The sequence below is a fragment of the Argopecten irradians genome, chromosome 2, assembly GCF_041381155.1.
Source record: "Argopecten irradians isolate NY chromosome 2, Ai_NY, whole genome shotgun sequence".
Lineage (NCBI taxonomy): Eukaryota > Metazoa > Mollusca > Bivalvia > Pectinida > Pectinidae > Argopecten > Argopecten irradians.
The window spans coordinates 27,583,171-27,603,760 of NC_091135.1; the positions used below are offsets into that span (position 1 = coordinate 27,583,171).

The following is a 20,590-nucleotide window of genomic DNA, read 5'->3' on the forward strand; positions in this document are numbered from 1 at the left end:
TAGATAAACTAGTAATAAAAAGTAATAAAGGCAAAACGATATTTATCCTAGACAAACCAAGTAAACAGTTTACTTTATCGTTGATCTGTATTAGCTAACAGAAAGAACTGTTCTATTTTACTCATTAACCTGGTGTATACCTGTGTTGTATACTAAATCATTGCCTACCCCATTTATGTTTTTTGCCGATAAGATTGGGCCGTCTACCTACGCAATGGGTCATTGACTGTTCATTGGATATTTCTTTATCGACAGGTAATATAATACAAGGATATAGACGGTGTGTATACGTATGTTTATAAAGACATTCTGTGTGTGCCTCACAAACCACATCTGCCACTAAACGAGGCATATATACCGCTCCCGCAGTGGGACATGGAAGATACTTTACTGTAAACTGTGGACACTTATAGTGTACTTCTATTTACAATGGTATGGATATGTAATTCTCCCGCAAAGGTAAGATGACTTCTTCCTACTCTTTATCTTCGCAAACTATGTAACACAAAACTTTAAGTTAGATTGGTATTTGTCGTCTATACACATGCAGATAATAAATTATATGACTAACACTGGCATTACCTCACATTACGAATGCAGTTCTGTAATAAATATGTTATAGTATGTGGGATTGATGATTTTTTTTTATATATTAGCGACATAAGTTTCCTTAAATAATATGCGTAAAAAGCATATCAAGGTGAAGTTTTGTTATTTACTTGCACATTTGTGTCTATTATGCACACACACTACATCGTATAATATCCTGATCTATTTATTGTTATACAGCAGACAGGAACCAGCTGAGGACTCTCATGATCTCTATCAAACCCCGAGGTTTAATTATAGATTGTTGTATGGAGCTACGTCTAATTATCTAAATCATTTATTGACCGAGAACGCCACGTCATTAAAACGTTTTTGTTTTTTAAGATATCCAATTTTAGATGTGTAGTGACATGTACCGTAACCTAATAAAACGTCGGCATAAAATGTTAGAAATAAAACTTAACAATGCAGTGTACTGTTATGCGTCACAAACAGATTAAGTTCACAAAAAATAAATTTGTTCGAACACTTCTCTTCGATTTTAAGCCAGTGTGCACCTATTGGCCACGCTACATGGTCACAAGTGAGGAATTCAGAACCCCTCCCTCTTCATCTTAAATAAGGAATCAAATGTTATCGTTTATATACTCTACTCCTAGATATGGCACACAATAATGAATTCGATATGTTCCGGGTAACACAGGTCCTTAGAAATCTCCACAAATTACTTTAAATAGTAAATATAGGCCAAGAAGCAATCCTAACCGTGCAGACAAATAAATTCAAGGCAGTTACCACTTTATCAACACACATATAACACAACAAACCACGATTTCATGATATAAAGTTAACGATAGAAGATGCAAACAGAGAAGAAAAACATGTCACAAGCGCAGGTCGACGGCAGAATCTAGGTAGGATTTGACTTTTCTTCAAATAAGACTTAAATTGAGACCGTTGAAACTCCTACTATTCCTAAATAGTGATTTTCTGCATATATCATCGAATTATTTACTGAAGTTTTTGAAGACTTAATCATATTGTTAACGGTCATTTATGACAAAGAATTCCAGTCCTTTGCGCGTTACTTCCTTCATATGTAATTCGTCTAAAGTCGTCTAAACCATATTTGTAACAGAATTTCTACTACAGTACTCGTCAGCTTAACTCATAATATGTCGTTCATGTGATGAAATACGCGCAGCCTTTCTGTAACTCATATGTTGTTTGACGTAATGAAATTAAAAGCATAATTTGACAGTTACAGCTAAAAATCACAGAAACTGAAAATATTGCTTCGTGCATTTTGGTTCATTTCCGAAAGTAAATATAAACTAAATTGTTCATGAATATAAACTTATCATCAACAAGTTTTTCCGAGCAGTCTAAATATTAACGCACAATTGCATTAAACAAGAATCAACAAATAAGGTAGAGATTCTACTGTTTGTATTCATATTGGTTATTCTTCGAAGCAATCTATGTCATATAAATAATTGTTACTTACAAATGTTTTCCATAAACTCAATATGGAGTTTAGTTAGTTATTGTAAAGATATATGTGCCGTAATTCCCATAATCAGGAATCAAGAAGATTTTTCAATATATTATTCAACAACAAATAAAAAAGTAAGTAATTTTTTTCAGAAAAATTACAATTTCAACAATTACAATAATTACAATACATAGGTTTTAATTATACATGTCCAGATAGATAATCTTTATTTTCCCATATACATGAGATTACAGATACACAAAAAGGAGATTTGATTTAAACATATTTTATTTGCACGTTAAATACAAATGGGATTAGACACAAGTTGTAAACTTATTATCCATCTTCTCCCATAAAAAATAATGATGATATATACATATGACCGCAATTATTAAACAAAATGATGATTGAATAACACACAAAACTAGCTTTGAGATAAAATTTACAATGAAGTTCAATCATGATGTAAATGTCTCTGTACCCTCATGTCTGTATAAAATAAAATTACTGTAAAATACAGAATCCATTTGTAAATAATATCATTAAATGAATTAAATGTCAAATATTAGATAGCCTATACACCTTTGTTCAAAGTACATGAAAGTATAGTAATAGATACATTCAACAGTAAATTTAAATAGAATCCATTGATTTAACTACTAATACCTGTATATGTATCAGAATTGAAAAAATACGATTGCTGGTTAGTAAGTTATTAATTGTGTAAATACATTTTTAGATAATCAACAAGTTAAAAAATCGGGTAGTCGATTGACACAGAAAACTGCCGTCTACATAACACTTTCTGAAGCATTCAATACATGAAAACACCACACCATAAAATGTCTATGCCTTTCTTCTTGTATGCACCATACTGTAACTTCATACATCGCTAATCCGAGCTAAGGGTTCCTTGCTGCTTGCAGACGCGTTTTATTATGTCAAACCAACTACGATATCAAATACAATTTGTAAATGGAAATCAATTCAATCAAAGCGTTTAGAATGGTGAATGAATTACGAACTAATGAAAATAAAATTTTGCTATCTGTTTGAGACAAAGCTTTTTTTGTTTGTTTGTTTGATTAATTAACGTCCTATTAACAGCTATGGTCATGTAAGGAAGGCCTCCCGTGTATGCGGTGTGTTGCGTGTATGTTATGATAGGTGCATGTTTTGGAGACTGCGGTATATTCATGTTGTGTCATCTTGTATAGTGGAACTGTTGCCCCTTTTTATAGTGCTATATCACTGAAACATGCCGCCGAAGACACCAAGCAACACCGTCCGGTCACATTAAACTGACAACGGGCGAACCACTCGTCCACCCCTGTATGCTGAGCGCTAAGCAGGACATCGGAACCAAAAAGTAACAGATCTGCAGTTATATCAATCAAGTTCAAGTCTTGTAAAAGTTTACGTATCAATAAGTTTCTAGAGACAACATATAATGAAAATATTAATAAATAGTGTTCAACAATCTCTATGGCCTGGGAACATCTACATAGAGGGGATTGGATTAAATTAATACGTTTAAGATCGGAATTTAGCCTTAGTCGAGTATGAATTATATTCAGTTTTCTGTTACCGAATAAGTAGAAGTTGGAAGCACATTCTCCTTGATAAGAAACTTTGTTTTTAAAAGTTGAAATAGAATTACAAGAACGTGTTTGGATATCAAGATTATTCCTAAGTTTTGTTGTATGAGGTATAAATGATTTTTCATAATTGTTAAGATTTCTTAAATTGAAATTGCTTACGGTATGTCCTGGATTAGACATGAGGTCATATAAATATGAAGGAGTAAGGTTATTATGTATTTTGTAAAATAGTGTTAGTTTTCTTGACTTTCGACGGTTGCTTAATGTTTCCCATCCTGTTTCATAATATAAACTTGTTAAAAAAGAACAAAAAAGGAGAAAAGAACGGAAGAGTATGCACTGCAGAAAATAACAGAAAGTGAATTATTTCATATTTTGATATTTACATTCATTTTACATTCATATTCATTTTTCATTTTATAGAAAGTTCAGATTACGCAGAGTTCATAATATTATCGTGGATAATTTCTAGTTTTGCTAGTTATTACATTTGACGAATTTTCAAGTACATTTTTGGTATTAATTTTGCAATAAGTTTTACCATTTCTTGCCAGTTTTGTCCGTTACATTAATATCACCTTATTGTCCTCCAAGGATAAATTTTGTCTGTTCGATATGATCCAGTTCAGTAAATTTGACGTAGTCAGTAACCTCTAAAACATTCACAAATTCCTCGTACAGAATGTGGCATTATAAAATGTACAGTTATGTTATCAACGTTTTTGCTACAAAGCCAAATGACGACATCGCTTTCATATAAAAACGATATATTGATAAGTTCAGCGACTTCCCATGTGTTTTTTTGTATGGTTTCTGGTGGATACCAGAAAAAAGGTGAAGACCGGTCTTTTTTGTCAGTGTTTCTCTTCATACTTGCTCTTCTCGTGAATGAATTACGTTCTTAATAAAGTGTTTCCATGCTGTTTTTATAGGAGTCTCATGTTGTTCCAATCGAAGAAGTATTCTATGTTGTATTTTCTATAATACTATGTATGTCTAAAAGAATCCATGTTGGCTGCTGTTATTTGCTATAAAATCCGAAAATCGCTGATCAAATAGTTGTTTCCATAAAAAAAAAATCTTCACCGGTTGAGAGTTTGTTCCAAAATAGAAGCTTTGCTTGGTCGATTTTGCGTTTAATTGAGTGTAACCCTAATGACGAGATTGTTACAGCGTTTGGTGAACGTGAATCAAAACCTTGTATGCTATGAGCTGTCTTTCGTTTAAATACTTCCATATCGTAAAACGGTATGTCGACAACTTCCACCACAGTTCACTGCCAAATAGTAGTGAGGTAGTATGACACGTTGCCATATCGTTTGTACATAAAAGAGTTCAAAATAAATTCTGGCAGTACTGCCAAAAATCATATCTTTAATTTACGTAACAAATGAATTAAGATACTGTAAAGATGTGATACTACAACATATTTGTTTAACTCATCATACAGTAGCATATTTATTTAACTGTACAGTCATAAATCATCATACAGTTATAAGTCACCATACAGCTATAAATCACCATACAGCTACAAATCACCATAGAGCTACAAATCACCATAGAGCTACAAATCACCATACAGCTACAAATCACCATAGAGCTACAAATCACCATAGAGCTACAAATCACCATAGAGCTACAAATCACCATAGAGCTACAAATCACCATACAGCTACAAATCACCATCACCATAGCTAATCACCCATACAGCTACAAATCACCATAGAGCTACAAATCACCATACAGCTACAAATCACCATACAGCTACAAATCACCATACAGCTACAAATCACCATACAGCTATAAATCACCATACAGCTATAAATCACCATACAGCTACAAATCACCATACAGCTATAAGTCACCATACAGCTATAAATCACCATACAGCTACAAATCACCATACAGCTACAAATCACCATACAGCTATATGCCATAAAGAGTTGCCATATTGCACCATATAATTGTTTACTGTACCACAGAGCTATTGCCCTGTATCATGCAGTTGTTTTGTTCTTCACAGTTAGCATCTTTGAAAGCAGGTAATATCTCATATAATATTGATGATATAATCTTAAATGTATTCACAATTACTATACATCTATATCCGCAAGTATAAACATGCCTTTTTCTTATTTATTTAAAACGTTTATCATTTTAACCAACCCATTAATTTACTACAGGTTTCCTAAAGCCTTTCTAGAGTTACCCGTGTATCTTATTTCAGCACTGTGACACTTAATAGTATGTTTCCTGTGTATAAGACTTTATGTTGAGTGAAACAATATAAAAAATCATTATTTAAACATAAACGCAATACACATAAATGATATTGATTTTAAATGTCAATGGAAAACCATATATTATGATTTTTCTCGACTGGTTTACATTTCATACCGAGTATTATTACTTGGTTTGACATTTTGTTCGTGCATTTCTGAATTCTACCAAAACACACACCTCGCACAACATACCCGCAAGCACTTCATACAAGGGAGGCCATCCTTACATGACCATAGCTGTTAATAGGACGTTAATTGATCAAACAAACAAACATACAAATTCTTAATATATATAATTTAGCTGTGGATGGGCCATAAACTGAGACAAGCAACAAAACTTATTTTAACAGTCTAGACCAGATCTCAGTACTATAGCTTTTTTGGCATTGTAAAGCAAAAAAGCGAAAAGCGAACAAAATTGTGGCGACTTTAATCGCTATTATTTCAATAAGGGAATTGTGTATGTCGACACTGAGTTATCTACCTTTCATACTGCTACTAAACCTTAATCAGGGAATCATTGACACTGAGTTATATATTCAGTTAGACTTCATAGATTCCACAGTACGACATATGATCATATAAATAAATATCAACAATACACCGCATTTAAAGTCGGTAGATTCAATTGCTTCTTATATATCGATACCCGAATGTTACATGAATGATATTTATGGTATATCTGTTGTGTTTGAATATTTTTATTTTTTCTTCTTAATTACTTTTGATAGCTTTACCACACACATTTGAATTATGTTGGAATAGAATATATTGTATATGAACATTATATAATATAGCATTACTACTACAATGTGGTGGTTATTATTTTGTGTGTTTAGTGATAGCTATATTGTCTGCGAGTAGGGCGTTAGAATTCGTATAAGGCTACTAATTTTGGAATCTTATCTGTTCACATCTACCTATTATTTACACTTCCTCTATCTGACGTCTCCCCTGTACCGCTGTTGGCCTTGATTTGGGCGTTCGTCCCTGTGAGGTAGGCTCGGGCTATATATCCCTGCCGAGACAGGCCATAGGCTATAAAAGGGTGGTTAGGTTTCGCTCCTCCTTAGCGCTCAGCTTAAAGGAAGTGGAAAGACTGGCTGGGACTTTGTCAGTAGCATGTTTACGGGTAGGGTGTACTGTTCGGTATCTTGGAGCATGCTTCAGACAGTGAGATAGCTCTGTAGCAAGGACATGCCTGTCACTATTACAAGATACAGCATGAGTATACTACAACATCCAACAACATATAGGCATTCACACTACAAAATATATTATACAATAAGCAATCCTTAAATAAATAAAGCGGTATGCCAAACATATCAAGGAATTTGCTACTGTGCATTACAGCATTCAATTTCATGCTATACTGAATTTTGCATATGCTTCTCAATTGTGTCTTAGTCTCTGTTATTAACATAAAAATGTAACATTGTAAAATGGCCTTAATTGTAAGTATCACCCGGAACCAGCTACCAGCACAATGAATGACGTCATCAAAAGATCGCCCCTGCCTTCCGTACCAGTCGAGGAACACACCCACTTCAGATGTCAACGGTACTGGTGTATTGGATTAGTAAATAGATTTGTCATCAATGATAATATGTAGATTAAGTAGATTAAATGAAGAATTGGTGGTGATTATGTGTTGTTGTCTTTATATAACTATTGATAGGAACACTACTATTTATAGAACATATAAAATTTACGTTTCACGTTAATTGCTAACACGTGTCTATGAAATATATATTAAATTACACAGTATTGTCGTGTATATTTGTATGCTTTTTAAACGTGTGTCTACATTTCAAACAGGAATTTTCGATAGAGAGAATTTAAGGTTGTCTTTAGTCCAAAACAATAAAAGCGCTTGCCAATTTTTTTTTACATATTCCACTCAATGCCAATTTGTATGATGTTACTACTGGAAACAATCAATGGGCGTCTTTACACCTTCCTCGATGATTTATTTCTATATTGCATAGGTATATTTTAAAACTGCATTTCTATTAAAAAAAAAAAAGACTTAATTCCAAATATATGGAAACCTCCTTATCCATCTATGGAACAAATCATTTTAAATGTTGTAAGGTCAGTATTTATAAAATCTACGCTCGAACCCTCCAGATTTATTTGTTTGGTTGAGACCTTTAGGTAATCTTAATTAAGGGAAACAATATATTTGTAAGTCGTAAAACTAATATACTACAGTCTCTCAAAAAAAAACTACCAATTACATACACACAATTATATTGCCTAATTAACCAACCGGTGTTGCCACATGTATTTAGAGCAATGACAAACGTGTAGTCCGTTCCTGTTTTACGACAATACTCAAACCTCTTCATCATTTAGGAAATCAACATGTCGACAAATTTTCATTTCATCAACACTTTCTGTGCGATCCTATCGAATACTACGAGAAACAAACAGCTGTGTGTTATCGTCAATCATGATAATTATGATGATTAAGTCGCATTCAAGTTAAATATAAGTAAAGGTTACATACTTCTCCACTTATGATAATGTTTGAGTAGCCTTAACACTTTATTGACGTTTGTAAATAGTTCAAAAGCATGTCTATTCAGCTAATATTTTACAAATATAACTAATGGAGTATTTCCAATCATATCGCACGTGTCATATTGACAATGTAAATAATGATGTGTAGAAAAGGTGTAATGAAAACAATATCTACTATAACATTTTGACGTGGGTATTGACATCTATATATCAAGCCAAACAAGTGTCAGGGGGTGAATTAGCCAATTAGACAGATGAAGTGGCCTTTAAGTACCAAAGTGCGTGTCGCTGGACACTAGGGTGTATGTCGCGCGATTTATGGACTCAAGTTACAGAAAATCATGTCACGTTAGTTCACTTCAAACTGCCGGCTATATTATGATTTTGTTTATATAATTATAATGAAAGTCATACCAATGCCCAAATTTATTGCATATAAACGTTTTTTTTCGTATAATTAACGAGCAAAATATCTTATGATTCCTTGTGTAGAAAAGATGTGAAAACAACACCTAGAACGAATACAAGTAGTGCCTGTGGCGATTTTACGAAATTGAGGCTACCGATTACGTTGTAAAATACATGATTCGGTATAGTTCTAAGGCCTTTCAACCACTCGGTGTTTATGTAAATTATGCGTTTCAGATAGCTAGATCTGAATTTATTTAAAATACTATTAGTAATAATATACAGAAACTAACATATCAAATCCAAAGTTTCTATTATTCGCATTACTGTTAACTAACTATGTGTTCACAACTCATGCTTCGTGTGTTGGGTAATTTAAAACTAGCTAAAGTCATAAATTTTCTACATAAAAATAAAACATAGGACCAGAATTAAAGAGTTGTCCGCAGTCACCCAGAACATTGGCATTCACAAACGCAATGCATCGTGGTAGACCGTTCTTAAATAACACAACTTGTTTATAGGACGTTTACCTAATAAACCAACTTAACGGTATTACATATCATGTCATTGCTTCGATGTTTTGATGCATTAGGCAGTGCATTCCAGTAACGCAGCAATGTGAAGTAGATGGAAATGTACAGGGAGATAAATAGGAATTTAAAAAACATTTACAATCATTCGAAGAATACCTCGTATGTGATGCTCTGTATAATATCAAAGTAAACCACAGCACGTTCGTAATTATTTGCACTGAACGTTTCAAAGTGTAATGTATGTATGTAAGTCAATCCCTTTGTGTTTACTCACGTTTGCTAGAATATAAAAGTCGATTAATTACACTCGAAAATACCTTGACTAAATCTTGGTACCTGAGCAGTCATACCTCATAAGTGTCAAGAGTAAACTGGCATTTTGTACATGTACATTCTACACGTGTAAGTTTGGAGTGTAGACTGTTAGTAAAGTTTGTATATGTACATTCTACACATACAACTTGTGAGTGTAATATGTCGGCTGATATGGGCCATCGTACATACCACCCCCAAACATAGTCGCACCTCTGTACAAATCGATCATGTTACGTCTAAGGAAAGATCGGCCGGTCAGTAATGTTGTCACTGGCTACTTCCTTTATAACACGTTCAAACCAAGATGGTGTATGTATGCACACATGTACTCAGGTTGCATGTATCATCCACAAGCATGCCTTGTAATACAGAAGGAAGTAAGGACTTCATTAAATCCTTTATTGTCCGTACACCTTGAGTCATACACGTAGTAATACAATACGAATATTGGTAAAAACGGGCACTGTACATATAATACTTTGTCTCTAAAGTTAAAGGTGTTATAATTGTACCTACTGCTTCTATTTCAGTATAAAAGACTACATTTAGGATCTTACATCTCTTACACATGTTTAATTTTAAATCTCATCAATTTCTGTTAACTTCAACGTCAACTGAACATTGGTTAGATCGTGAAGATAATCCAACGAAAGCGACATTAATGTGTGAGTTTTGATAACTTTAAAATTTATTTCAGTACAAATAAGACGGTATCGTTGCTGATGATCATCATAAGACGCCAACAAGAGAATATTGCAACGGACAACCATCGCAAGACATCAACATGGTGTATAGTTGGTGGTTCCTATTTTGTATCGCCATTCTCGTCTGCTTTCATGAAGGTATTTGATTATACAAGGAATAAATTACTATCTAAGTTATTTTGAAGGTGAATATATCTGTGTAAATACTGTGGTTATGTGATAGGTTTATAATTGTATGCATACTAGTTTAAATAGAAAGTCATTGTGAGTATAGTTTACAGTTAAAATAACTCTACCGTTAAAGTTATATGAGTCATAATTTTCGTACTGACAAAGAAGAGCTTTTCTCTCATTTCACCCATTGTATGTAGAGTTTGCCCATGTTAGATAGTTATGTATGTTAAATTTATCTTACATGGCATTTCACGCGCGCATATTAATTTGTTTAAGCATGGAGGAAACTGTTGATATGCCATCTAGGCTAACATGTTGCACAGGGGCACGTAAATGCTGTTGATATAATATCTTGAACCTGTGTCAGTACAATGAAGCGTATCCTATTAGGATGTGACGTACATGTTTATCGTCTAAAGGTATACTATATTATATAGTGAATAGTTTGCGTGTCCTTACGCATTTTGTGAACGTAAAACGCGTACGGTTAGTCCAAAAATGACCGACAATCATGTCCCGTACTGTAGCCTCCAAGTTTCTGTTAACTTACTGACAACATAACACACAGTCGCTGAATAATTATAAAACTCTGAATGATAGACACAAATTTATCATTCAAATATGCTGTCGAATATGAAAAACACATAATTAACGTACGATAGCCTACCATCTGGGCGAGAGCAGTCCCCGCTTCGCTTCTAAACAAGAATCACTTTTAAATACATTCAAATCTGTATTACAACAAAGGTCGGACACTCGTTTCGAAATCTTGTTCGCTGGATCCCATACGAACAACAGTGAAATAAATTTTAATATAACAAAAAATCTCCAGAACCAAAATATCGTCTGATCGTGGTGATCGAGAGCGACTCGTAGTAGCCTTGACCGCCAATATATAAATGGAACTCCGACGAAAGTTGTGACGTCATGTACGACGCAGTGCTTTGACTGAAGTGACAAAACCGTAAATTTTCCGCCAAATTTCTTAAAAATATCAACAATGTTTATAGTTAAAATTGAAATACATATATAACAAAAAATAAACACTTTTTCTTTGATTGTTCTTTCGTTTTAGATATTGGCGCTATATATTTCGCGGATGTACGCAGGTAGGGCGTTAGAATTGTACCTGCTGCCCCTATTGCATGATCGTAAAAGGTGACTAAATTTAGGATCTTATATTTTCTCCTCTTGCTAACTGACTTTATTTTTCCTAATGCCTCCCTTGGCACCGTCTCACTTTTGGCCTTCTGGTCTTGGGTTGAGCGTTTGCCCCTGTGAGGACGGCTCCGTGTTCTGTCCCCTGGCCGAGACACACCAAAGTCTATAAAAGTGGTAAATTCTGTTCCTGCTTAGCGCTCAGCATACAGGGAGTGGGACGACTGGTTCGCCCGTTGTCAGTATAATGTGACCGGATGGTGTGTTCCTTGGTGTCTTCGGCGGCATGCTTCAATGATATAGCACTATAAAAAAGGCAACAGTTCCACTATACAAGAAGACACAACATGAATATACCGCAGTCTCCTAAAACACGCACTTCGCACAACATACACGCAACACACCGCATACGTGGGAGGCCGTCCTTACATGACCCTAGCTGTTAATAGGACGTTAATTAATTGATACGTGTACGATGTGATTGGGTACAGGAACAAAGTCGGTCAGGTCACGACTTATTGTAGAATATCGTATTGTTTTAGCATAAAATCATGCAATAAAAAATCTGAAAATGAAGTAAGATTAAGGACTTAAAGGTATTTTAACAGACATTTGGTAATGATATGAGAGAAAAAGACTCTTTGATTATGTAATACATGAAGGATAGGGGATCTTCCATCCTTGGGGTCACAAAATGTGGTAAAAACCCTTGGCAAGCCTCGGGTTGTACCACATTTTATGACCCTCGGGTGGAACACCCCTATCCTCCATGTATACATATGAAATCTCTCTGATATTAATATGTTAAAGATTCAGTACACACAGTGATGCCATGAAGTTAAGTTGTAGTCTTCAATTTCATTTCACGTTTTTACAGTGTTATTAGTGATTGTAAAGTGACTAATACGTGTTTTTCATCTACACATACACATGTATATAAAAATAGAAGCTTTCACTGTTAGTGAAAGAAATTCTGTGTTGCAACTAATGTTAATATAGGACATGTTTGTCTATTTAAATGATTTTAACAGCTTAAAATTAGGATGTAAAAATCTTCGTCCCGTTAAAGCATATATAACTTTAATTCTAAATTACTTATTTAGCTATTAACAGCAATCAAAACAATGATGCTAATAGACTTATGATTTATTTTTGTAGTGCATCAGGACTAAGACGCAATGTAATTGTTGATTCATTTGTATTTTACGCAATGAGTTGTTGACTCGATTTGATTAAGATTAGTATTTTGTTTTGTTTTTACTTTATTTACAATTTAAGATTTTTATGATGCATTTATATTCGATGAACTAATTTTACGTTTAGTTCGAGGCCAGTGTTCTGGATCGTCCTTGGATTCCACCTTATCAACCTACGAAAAAGGTAGTTTAAACTACCCAAACACGGCACCCTACACCGAGTACGTAGCTCTTACAAAATATAACTTATGTTAGCATTTTGCACATTTAGGAATGTACATGCCATTGTTTGGTATCTAGATGTATATCTCAGGTAACTGCTACAGCACCATCGCTGACATTTATCTGTCATACAGTTTGGTTGGAGTCATCGTCGAAGAGCCATGGATGGTTGCACTACACTACGCAACACTTATGATAAGCGTGTAGTGCAATGCAACCGAGCGTGTGTCTCGGACAGTGCATTGGAATATTGAATGTTAGCATTTCAAGCATAAACGTGTTTTGGAAAGAATTAACGTTAAACATGATTTACTTTACCACAAGTGTTCACCGTCAAAACTAAATAATACCTACGATCATTTAGATGTACATAGGTGGTACTTTTCAGAATGCATTTCATCTAGTTCAAACTGTAGTGATTTTACAATCTCATATTGTGACAACCGGCCATCAACCATGCATATTATGACTTTAAATATTATGTCATTGATTATCAATATGACTATTGTTATATTTGCTCATAGATACTTGTAATGTTCTCTGCAATAGAAACCTGAACTGTGCCTGGAAGGTCGCTGCATTAGATCCTAGCAACGCAGACGTTCTGATATATGTCCAAATTAATCAACTGAGGGCTAACGACATACTAAACATCTATGATGGTAGGTGCTTCTTACGACCAATTCCCTTGTTACCCTTCAATAAGAGCACAGGAACATGCCGCTTTATTTTACTTATCATTAACAAGGTACCATTTTAGGGTATTCGGGTAGGTTGTGTTGCCATGCTCTAGTGACATAGCACTATAAAATGTGTAGAGTTCTTCTATACAAGACATAACACGGATATACTAGTCTCCTCATGCATCTCTCACATCACACACCTAATATCTACATATACACGGAAGGCAGTCCTTAAATGACTGTTACTAGAACGTAAATGTAATAATTCAATGATTGTAAAAGGCGACTTAAAGAATTGTAATTTTGGATATTCTTTTCTTCTTTATAAATTTCTTTTTCCAGACGTCTTTTTTGACGTCGCCTCACTTTTGACCTTCGATTGAGCGCTAGCCCCTGTGGGGTAGGCTCTGAGCAATGAACACTTGCCTAGACACACAATAGTTTATAAAACGTGTTTCAATAAAAATGCCGTTACTGCTCCTGTTTATCGCTAAGCATAAAGGGATTGGATGAAGTGCTTCGCCCGTTGTCAGTAAAGTGTTAAAGATATGCTTGTATAGTGTCTTCGACGACGTGCTGTAGTGAGATAGCACAATAAAAAGTATAAATGTTCCTCTATTACAAGCAGCCACAACACAAATGAACCACAGCCTCTCGAAACACACACACGCCACACCACATACATGGGATGCAGTACTTAAATGACACTAGCTGTTGATAGGAAGTTACTTTAAAGTGTTATTTTCATAGCCCCCATATTCTCTATACTGTTCTATGAAGTTAAGTTTCGAAGAATAAAACCTGTTTTTTTTTTCTAAATTGATATTCAAATTTGTCATCTTTAAGGAATTTCTATACATAAAAAGCATACGCCTGAGGTAAATCCTAGTCTTTAACAAAATGTTTTGTGATATATGTAGTGCTTAATTAATGTGATACATTTCATTGCTTTGCCAAGAAATAATGCTTTATTTCTCATGATAATGGATTTTGGTGATGATTTTTGGTGATCATGAGGTAAAGGAGTTGAGTGTAAACTACCTTAAATATTCTCACAAAAAAGGGATATGTTTTTCTAACTAAAATATATACTTAGATACATATGTATAATTGAAGTTCACGAACATAAAACAACCCAAAACCATATTATTAAAGCATTTACAGTGAACTTACAAATGGGAGTTGTAATTACCATATATCTATTGAATTTATTTTAGCCCAGGTAGGGTGTTGAAAACCTGACAAATTATTGTGAGTGAACCTATTCAAAACGTTGTTGAGAAAGCCACGATGATATCGGTATATATCATGTGAAATATGATGTCGATTTTATTGTGTCCCTTTTTTGTTTTATTATTTGACATATCCTGACAAAATATACGAAAATAATATGTAACTTGTTCAACGCTTTTTCTAAAAGGTGCCGACAACACAGGGCCTAATTTGTTTTCATCTAGTGTTACGGGCACATCAGGCCAAACCACTACCACAGTCGCTGCATCAGGGACTGCCTATATAAGTTTTGTCTCAGATGCTGTAGCAGATACCAACCAAAATGGCTTCACCCTCACCTATATGGCAGGAACTGCCAATTCAAATGGAGGTAATAGCAGCTCATTTCACTACATGTACTTACATAAGCTGTAAAGATACTAGTGTACGGATATATATGTACTGGAGGGGGCATCATTATTCTTCAAATATTTCATATTGTCTATTTTCAAGTTTTGAATAAACGCACACTACCGTAGTTTGAATGATAGAATACTCTTTAGCCTTTCAATAAACATATTATTTCTGGACAGCTACCAGCTCAATCGAATACGCAAGATCATTTCTTGGCTGCCTCGTATATTGTACCTGTGTCACAGTGTGAACTGTGTGATGCCTGAATAACGTATATAATTATACGGTTAAAATGTGTCATAGAGCAATGGCCGGCTGATGTTATGAGATCAGAAGAAGAGAGAACTACAATGTAATATATAACATATGAATGAAATAGACGAAAAATAGAAAACAATATACTTTCAGCATGCAGTTCAGCAGCCAGTTTGACAGCTACGGATACCACACAATACATTACAACAGCCAACTTTCCAACAGTGTACTCCTCGTAAGTATTCATTTCTCCACTACCTTTCTGGATCAATTTACTATTCCGTCCGATAAGACTAGTAAAGGAACAAGAGTCCAACTATTGCAAAGAGACGACCATACGAATATATCACAGTCTGTCAAAACATTACATACAGGTGACCGTTTTATAAATCAACTAACTACTTAATGTCATAGCGAGTGGCTCTGAAAGTCGTCTTCGTGTGGGATCCACACTTGATGAAACTTGTGCAATATTGTAGGGCAATTAACCGTGGAGACGATGAAAAATGTCTTGGCAGTTTTTTTTAATAATTCATCTCCAATGTTTTGATAACGCGTTTAACATTTTTTATTGGCATAAAATTGCTTAAATATATATTTGTTGTTATAGAGACAGTAGCTGCACGTGGACGATCAGCGCACAGGGTGGATGCGGGACGCTGTTACTGTCCTTTATCTATATAGATATCGAACAGGACGGTTCATGCAGTTTGGATAAAGTAACGGTCCAATACGGTATATAGCTCATATATTCGCAATTACTTCTAAACAGTTAATCTCCCAGATACATGCATATCCAATCTCAATAAAGGACTAGATACGGTAATGACTCCTTTTGGCCCCTAATTCTACCAAATTTCAAATTATGTATTTAGAAATTAAGTTACTGCGTTTGAAATATTAAATACGTTTCTGATAAAAACTTAATGGTATTTTTCTTGACAGAAAGTATTTTTTTTCTATATAACCATGGTAATTTTGCATAAATTATTCAAATTTGAAAATTTGGTCACTTTTGGCGTGTTTTTGATAGTTTTTCTTTTAAAAGGAATATAGCACAACCTAGAACATACTTTATATTTTAAGGACATTAGAAGACACGAAGAATACATCATTTTGAGAAATATAAAGTTTGTTCTAGAAAGCGCTCTATGTTAACTAGATGAAAAACTGCATAAAAAGGGCCAATTTTGATGATTTTTTAACAATTTGCTTAATTTGTGTATAATAAAATGGTTGCCATGACAACTAGAACTAATATATTACCTAATAACACTATCAAATATGTCATGTATGTAGTTAATATTTGAAATGCAAGATTAACATCTTAAAATAACAGACTTTAAAAAATATCAGATTTGGGTGCCACAAAAGACCCTTACCTTCCCTAGCCCTTTTTAAAATAAGTTTCTTATAATCAAAGGACACATTATGTATCGTTCAGTCGTAAATAGAAGAGAATGACATCAAATATATATAATTCTTGATGAATATATCCACAGATGGAAGTACACAGGCTACCCTTTGTGGAGAGTCAAACTGGAATCCATCTTCTGACTACAGCACTACAGGTACATCTGCGACCATTGCTATGACATCAGATGACTCGGAAGAATTCCGGGGATTCGTCATGTCCTATACCAGAACAGGTATGTTTCTCCCCGTAGTAGTTCTGTATGTTTCTCCCCGTAGTAGTTCTGTATGTTTCTCCCCGTAGTAGTTCTGTATGTTTCTCCCCGTAGTAGTTCTGTATGTTTCTCCCCGTAGTAGTTCTGTATGTTTCTCCCCGTAGTAGGGCCTAGTTCTGTATGTTTCTCCCCGTAGTAGTTCTGTATGTTTCTCCCCGTAGTAGTTCTGTTATGTTTCTCCCCGTAGTAGTTCTGTATGTTTCTCCCCGTAGTAGTTCTGTATGTTTCTCCCCGTAGTAGTTCTGTATGTTTCTCCCCGTAGTAGTTCTGTATGTTTCTCCCCGTAGTAGTTCTGTATGTTTCTCCCCGTAGTAGTTCTGTTATGTTTCTCCCCGTGGTAGTTCTGTATGTTTCTCCCCGTAGTAGTTCTGTATGTTTCTCCCCGTAGTAGTTCTGTATGTTTCTCCCCGTAGTAGTTCTGTATGTTTCTCCCCGTGGTAGTTCTGTGGATTCGTCATGTCCGATACAAGAACAGGTTAGTTTCTCCCCGTAGTAGTTCTGTATGTTTCTCCCCGTAGTAGTTCTGTATGTTTCTCCCCGTAGTAGTTCTGTATGTTTCTCCCCGTAGTAGTTCTGTATGTTTCTCCCCGTAGTAGTTCTGTATGTTTCTCCCCGTAGTAGTTCTGTATGTTTCTCCCCGTAGTAGTTCTGTGGATTCGTCATGTCCGATACAAGAACAGGTTAGTTTCTCCCCGTAGTAGTTCTGCGGATTCAGCCAGGATCATGTAAGGACGTACCAGGTATGATGGTTGGGGAAATTGGAGTAGACAGAGTAAAACTATCGATCTGCGGTTATAACCTGGAAACTACCCTTAATTGGATAAGAATTCTCGACCCAGCGGTACAGGGCTTGTGGTAATATGTCGGAAAATCTTAACCACTCGGCAACTCGGCCCCAGCAATTAGGCAATTAAGTTAAACTGTGGGTATATAAAACTTGCTTGGTGATACATATCTAAATTAACAGTGAAATATTTTACAATTAATTCATATTGATGCTCATGAATACCTGACTGTTGTTTTGCGAAATGATTATTTTTGTGAAAATTCCCCATACGTTCCTTGACCAATGCTATATTAGTTTAAGGGAGATAACTCCGACAAGACAAAAACGACAAACAATTACACCCAACAGAATTACACATAAAGCATAAATATAAATAACAGTTTAGAAATCCCAATTAAGAAAATTACTTTTGGATTTTTTTTTGTTTATTCGATAGAGAAAAATAGCATTAATTGTAAATTAGGTAAATTGATGACTGATGTTTCTTTTGCCTTGCTACCGCGGTAATATGTATGACTATGCTATAGTTTATAGTCTTGCATTAATAAACAGTATTGCAAATTCATCTGCACCATACGTAGTGCGTTTTTAGGAAGATTTTTGTTGACTACACCAGGAATCTGCTAAATTGCTATAACAAAACGTTATTTTACACTTACAGTATATAATTTATTTTCAAAATATTGAGTTTAAATGTAAACGACTTATAAGTTGTCAGTTATTTTTCAAGTTTGATTTAAACTTCAACAATATATGTTTATTTTAGGTTGCACGACCACTGCAGCTGTTACTACAACAACAGTTACTACTACAGCGTCGGGGGCAGGGGTAGGATCGGGGACAGTATCGTCATTGGAGACAGGACAGAGTGATGACGCTGGCAAGATAGCCGGCGGTACGGTCGGAGGGGTAGCAGGGGTAGCTGCTATATCTACCGGTGTTGTTTTAGCTTTGAAGTACAAAGGATTGATTGGTGGTGCGACCTCTAGTATTCAACCCGGTGGGCATAAAAAGGCACTGCCTAGCGATAGTGAACATCCTTCTGAATATAAAAAAGATGAGTGCATAGGCAACGAAGCAGACATAGAGAAAGGGGACGCAGGGGGTGACTACGTTATTCCTGTTGCTGAACCAGCAGTGGTAATCACTGACTGACCATTTACATCACGTCGACTATCTTATCCTATATTGTTATTGTTAATCTCAATAAATGGTATGGTCACTCTACATTTCTATTTAAGTGTGGAACTTGGATAATACGGTTCCGCAATCCTTCTACGAGACCATGTGAAACGACGCCAAAATTTGTTTTGTAACTGAAAGTGACCGAACTATACAACAGATCTAGACATCCCATAGACCTAACGATCGCATCATACAACAAGCTTGATAGTGGAATAGAGATAAGTTGTATACCAAACATTGTGGACATATAAGACAATCAACCTGGTGGTCAATTTGGACACCATACCTCGTGTACACGTTGAAGTTTAGCTTTGGAAATACTTGTATACATGTCTGTGTATTTCAGACAAAATTATGCAATCTTTCAATCTTAAACTGAAGGGCCTACATATTCAATCTTTTTTCCAAATTATTTCGCACTTATTTCTACTCCACCTATGTATCAAGTCATACAATATCTACTCCACTGATGATGATGATATCGTTTGTATTCAAAGGTTTATTTGGAATCTGCAATGTATAACATGACTGAAGGCAAGGCCTTAAAGGGCGCAGCCAGATGTTTGAGTAACCAAATATACAAATTGACAGAATGTATACAATAATACACAAGTGAATATTGTCATAGTATGAAGTCCCCAATCTGACGACAGAAAGTTTTTTTCTTGAAATTAACAATAAATTTCAAAATGTGCAAGACGATATTCGTTGAAAATAGGTGTATATACAATACAGATCTGCAAAACTTTGACATATGTTTACTCTTCAATGACGCTGTCAATAGAATGGGATTCAATTTCCATTAACAAGGCATGGAAAGCTTCCTGAGGAAACAATTTTCATAATTTTGATTCCTGGTTTCAAATTTTTGGTATTTGGGTCGGGGGGGGGGGGGTCTCCCCCTGGAAAAAAATTACGATTTAGAATAACTGAGATGAATTTTACGGTGTATTTTCTATGATTTTAAAGCATTCTTTACGTGGTATTTTTTCGAAAAAATAACATTGAAAACGGATTAATTTTTATTGCAGATTGAAAGTTACCTAGCATGATTATATAATGAGTTGACTTCAAAGCATCGCAATCACGCTGATGGGATTTTTTACACTGGGAAAATAATAGCGGCCGCAAACTGAAGCTGTCAGTGTGTAAGATTGAATTTGGAAGATTGTGTTTTTTCTTATATTTTCATGTATGTGT

General features: G+C 34.9%; 1 protein-coding gene across 2 annotated transcripts; it reads left to right on the forward strand.

Annotated features, from left to right (window-relative positions):
- The first annotated feature begins 279 nt into the window (after positions 1-279).
- LOC138315006 (embryonic protein UVS.2-like) lies at positions 280-20,139 on the forward strand. 2 transcript variants are annotated; one of them, XM_069255712.1, is made up of 9 exons: positions 280-459; positions 10,410-10,554; positions 13,072-13,165; positions 13,716-13,828; positions 15,270-15,452; positions 15,884-15,965; positions 16,341-16,465; positions 17,233-17,379; positions 18,972-20,139. In XM_069255712.1, the coding sequence occupies exons 2-9, from the start codon at positions 10,497-10,499 to the stop codon at positions 19,358-19,360; spliced, it is 1,191 nt and encodes a 396-aa protein (XP_069111813.1). In that variant the 5' UTR covers positions 280-459; positions 10,410-10,496; the 3' UTR covers positions 19,361-20,139. The 2 variants fall into 2 exon arrangements, with proteins under 2 accessions (XP_069111813.1, XP_069111815.1); XM_069255714.1 differs by lacking the exon at positions 280-459 and adding an exon at positions 1,337-1,463.
- The last annotated feature ends 451 nt before the right edge of the window (positions 20,140-20,590 follow it).